Genomic DNA, 5,163 nt, shown 5'->3' on the forward strand with positions numbered 1-5,163 from the left:
TAACTTTCAAAATTACCAAATCATAATCGATTGAATCATCCCCCAGAAAATTTCCAGAAGTCATTCCCCTAAAAAAATCACCCAGATAACATCCCCCGAAAATGAATATGCCAATAAATTAATCTGTCAACACAAATATTTAATCTCTCTCTTCCTCATCGTCAGCTTGAAAATGAAAATGGAAAAACTCCACCATTTCAACTCCATAATCCAATAAATTCTCAAACATTCAACCGGAAAATGTGGGATTATTTATTTAAAAAACAATGAAGAAAAAAAAGTGCGTGGGACGGTGGACATTGCGACAGAAGTGAAAAGGTTCGACATATTAACGCAATTTGACACTCACCGTTGAAACTAGATATGACAGGAAGTCACAAAAATGACAAAATCTCCCCAAAAACGAGAACCCCAAGGACACGCTGTAGATTTAAACTGCCATCTAAAAATTCACCGGCATTACATTCCACATATTATACCCCAATTTCTTAGTAATTATTTATTAATCATCGGTAATTATCGGTAATTTTGCTGATAGATTTTCATTAATTGATTTATCATCATTCAAATTGTGTTTTTTAATGTTTTTAAGGATCACCGATAATCACTGGATTTTATGGAGATGTGGATGGGGCTGATGAATAATTTTTTCCGTTATCGAGATGTTGTTCGAGTGCTGGCACGATGTCTACTGACTCCTGAGGTACACCGTAACGCAATGTAATGAGCTAGAGAAATACCAACGCGTGAAGTAATGCGGTATGTACGGTACATACAGGATATCTGCCTACTCAGTACACCTCCTCTTTCATTGGCTTAGATGTCATTCCACAGGTGTACACTCTGAAAAAAACAATTACTCCGACAATTACAGGTTATATTGATGTTGAGGAAATTTACGGAGTAGGAGTGAATCTATGGATTTCAAATAGAGATTGTACAGAAAAATAAATTGCTCCTGGTAAATAGGAGTTTGAGTCCTGGAGGATTAAGTTCAATTATTTCCATGATTTAAGGAATAATTGAAACCGGGGAAATTTACCTGGCAGAAGGAAATTTATACATCTTACATCGAAATTTTTGTGTCAACATCAATTATCGATTAATTCACATAAAATTATAATTACTATTACTCCAAAAAAATACGTTGTATTACATTTACCCATCCTACGTAATTCGAGCTGACAATAGTATTTTTTATATTAATTTAGAATGGGTGGAGACAACACTTTCCCTTATTGTTTTGACGGATCATTAAATTTTTCAATTAACGCTTCCTATTGTTAAAATTCCAAGTAAAAACTTCAAATTTGCCGCGACAACGAAAATTCGAATGCTATTGGGAACAATTAAATTCGTATAAACATGAAATTATGGCACAATATTAAATTAAACAATTAACATTTGAATTGTAATTATTCCTGACAATGAAATGAAACCGCTATTCGTCGGAATAAATAATTCAACTATTTCCATTGTTTATTCGAATAATTTCTTAAAATAATAATTAAATAATAATGCATATCCTGTTCTTTTACACGTCAGTTTTACACTCCACTAGTTATTTTGAAATTTAACTAAAATATTGAGAGGATAGTTACTTAAAAAAATTGTCAGGGATTGCTTTGATCATCAGATAATTTATTTGTTTTGACTGAATCTCAAGAGTCATAACTTTTGGAGAGGTTCACTGCACCCTAATAACGGATATGATTGCGCACGCTTGGTTTCAACTTCCGTTGAAAGCGGAAACGACCTCCGAGTACTAAGAGTCTCATTAAAAATCTCTCCTCGTAACATCTCCAGTGAATATATATTCACCCCAAACACATGTTATCACGGTAACACGTGCAAGTAAGCATCGGGCCATTTATGGTATCGATAATAGCCACTCCAAACTCACCTTTTTCCCCTCTTCTTTTTTGCTGCAATCTGCAAGCAGTCGACCTTGATGATCTCTAAACCTGTCTAAAACCCACACCTCCGTCGAGATCAATTCTAATACCATTTTATACATGTCCTCAGAATTATTTACCAATCACTCTGGGGAAGAGCTTTCACCGCTCATTCATCATTTATCCAGGATTATTCGATTCTCCACATGAATTTTTTATTTTTTCCAAAAAAAAACTTTATAGAACATTTCCAGAATTTTATTTGCTAGATCTTTATCTCTTTTTGATAATTTAATTGGAAATTTAAATTTGAACAATTGTGCAATTTCCGAAACAATAAAATTAAAAAATAGAAATTATAGCCCTTTTTCTTTAAATTTTGTGAACTCGATTTATCGGTGTCATCGAAATTATTTTATAATTGGATCTTTCTGAATTGTTCATTTCTTGGTGAAAAATCTTTTATGAAAAATTTTCAGAGGTCTATCTCAGGAATTTTAATTTATTTTTTATAATTATATTGTCAATTCAAATTTCAACAATTGAAGAATAACAGTTATAGACTTTTTGCATAAATTCTGTGGATTCGATTTATTGCAGTCTTTGGAATGATTTCCCAATGACTCTGGAGAAGACCCTCTACCGCTGTTTGACCATTTCTCCAGGACAATTGAATGCTCGAGCTGTTGGACAGGATGATGATGTGGCTTTCCTCAGAGAAAGGTGTGTCCATCATTAAAATTCCTCGTCTCTCAGCCGAGCCTGAAAAATCCGAGATAAATCGCCTCAGCCGCTCTTCAGTAATTACTCCATTCAATATTTCATCGGGGGGAATACTCATTATAGATTCATCATTTAATTATTATAATCAATATTCCAGCCTACATTATAATTCGAATTCTAATGAATTTAACTGAATTTTTATCGATGTCGCTCTCATGATTGTGCGATTGAGAAAAAATTAAGAGATTTATACTAAATTTACATTTTTGTTAAAGTGGCGAAATTTTTGAGTTTGAAGACAAAAAAAATAATAATTATAGTTTTTTTCATAAATTATAACAACAAACATAAATATTGATATAAACTATAACAAACAATTATATTTCTTCCATATTATGAGAAATTATAAGAATTCCAGAATTTTTCAGTTCATTCAAAAGTCGTTCATTATGTTATTGCATAATTCTGGTAATTATTTAAATAATCTGGGACATGAAGGTTTATAAAAATACAAACAAGGTCAACATGAAGATGTAAATATATTTATTTCTTTCCAGGATGAATTGGATGTCTGGATAATTGATTGTTCTCTTTGTTTCGCTTGCAAAATTTACTGGTGAGCGGTGGAAAGATGCATTCGATGATGAATAAGCAGAAGGCGATGAAAATTCCTACGGTCAAGAGAAAGAAAATTGGAGCTATCCCTCCAATCCCAACGGGGGCTAAGGAACCATCACTGGACTCTTCCTCGAGAACGTACTTCTGCTTCAGTCGACTCAGCATTCCATTGTCTTTGAATCGCTGAATGCTTTAATAAATTCCAATTCAGTGAATAATTATTCGTCTTCAATCTCGCGTTTAACTCACTGGTAATTAACGAGTCCTATGTATTCACTGCGAGGGGACATTATCATCCCTAGGGTATCGATTCTTCCTGTTCTCACGGAGACGATGTCGCAAGGCAATTTCCTGCTGAGTGAACGCTTTTGCGCTTCGTTTGTGTAAAATGCCACTTTTTTGGTGCACACCTGCAATTATTTTCATTCAAAATTCAAATTATTTCGTTCATGTTATAAATACTTCCCCCCCTTTCGCTTCTGAATCGATTTTTCGATTAACATCATTCAACTTTAATTGTTCTTCATGTTTGATAAATTTATGATGACTAACTTTGAGAGTCTTCATAAATTATTTTATTAATTGATCTTTTTATTTGCACTTATTTTCATTATTCATTAAAATACTCATTTTTTTTTCAGAAAATGGATGATCTCATCAATTTTAACGACCGATAATTGGAAGTAAAAAAATTACGAAATACCCGGTATCACTGAAAATTCAGTAAAATTGCAAATCGTCAGGATTGAGGGCTTTCCCGTAATAATTCACCTGTTGAAGTCCTCCAAGAAGGGTTTGAGGTAGTGTATGGCTAGGTCTCATTAAGGCCATCATTTTCCTCATGATCGAATCATTGGACGCCTTAAAATAATATCGAGACTCATAAATGTGACTCGAATAAGATTCACGACTGGTTTTCATTTGAAAATATAATTAATTGCATTCGACAGACAAAACTGAATTTACGTGTTTACCTTGAACATCTCGTACTCGGCGCTATCCTGGAACACTATTAATTGATAACGACCGTCATTAGCAAATTCTTCCATCGAATTGAATGGCAAATAAACGGAAGAAACCGTGAGGAAACTCGTCAGTGACGCAGAATATGCAGCTGACACTACCAACGCAGTTATGAATATTGACATGTACAAAATTCTCAAGGGCGTCTCATTAGGAAATTCTATTAAAAAACAATCATTCAAATATCCATTAGTTAATTCTCACCCACAGTCTAAAAAAAAATGAAATCCCCTACCAAAATAAAAACCTGTGGAAAACAGAAACTTTTCCTTTCGCCAACTCAGTTTTTATTACATCAGTTTTTAGAGAATACCGCGAAATTGAATGAAATTACAGATATTGTCATAGGAACCTTTTTTGTAGCTTTCATCTTCCGCTATAAAAAATATTCATATAGAAATATCGCTATCTCTCATCAATGGCGAGATATCATCCAAAAACTGGGCTTGAAAAAAACCGTAAGTATTTTTCAGTTTATCCATTTGTTATTGAATTAAAAATTGCAGATTATAATTGAGGAGTTGTTTCTTTTTTGTGAATTGTCGGTAGACTAGACGGTTATATAATGTTAGAGTAATTTTTATCGAATCTCTAGTTTTTTCAGTGTTTTTGTGTACCTGACAATCCTTGCTGGCAATAAATCCCCCAAACGTACGAATAATGCTCGATTATCATTGCAAGCGCATGTTTCCTCCTCTGCGTGTATTTAATGAGAGTCAAAATAATTGGCATGACTAAGATTGATCCCATAATGAGAGCCCAGACGTCCGCCTTGAATGCCTGCAATTGAATTATGAATTTTTAGAACATGAAAATGCATTAACAGCTGAAAACAATTTATTCATTCATCTCCATTGTCATCAAATCGTCGAGAAATATTCGCAAAAATTGAGAACCACAAATA

General features: G+C 33.4%; 1 protein-coding gene across 1 annotated transcript in view; it reads right to left on the minus strand.

Moving 5' to 3' along the window:
* Positions 1-3,161: 3,161 nt before the first annotated feature.
* Positions 3,162-5,163, minus strand: part of LOC105264734 (uncharacterized) — a gene marked incomplete in the record, with an annotated part of 8,704 nt that continues 6,702 nt past the window's right edge. The window contains 5 exon segments of the mRNA XM_011301815.1: positions 3,162-3,426; positions 3,486-3,646; positions 4,008-4,097; positions 4,211-4,419; positions 4,877-5,039. Coding sequence (XP_011300117.1) covers positions 3,162-3,426; positions 3,486-3,646; positions 4,008-4,097; positions 4,211-4,419; positions 4,877-5,039 — 888 coding nt within the window.

Source organism: Fopius arisanus, unplaced genomic scaffold (assembly GCF_000806365.1).
Source record: "Fopius arisanus strain USDA-PBARC FA_bdor unplaced genomic scaffold, ASM80636v1 scaffold00024, whole genome shotgun sequence".
NCBI lineage: Eukaryota > Metazoa > Arthropoda > Insecta > Hymenoptera > Braconidae > Fopius > Fopius arisanus.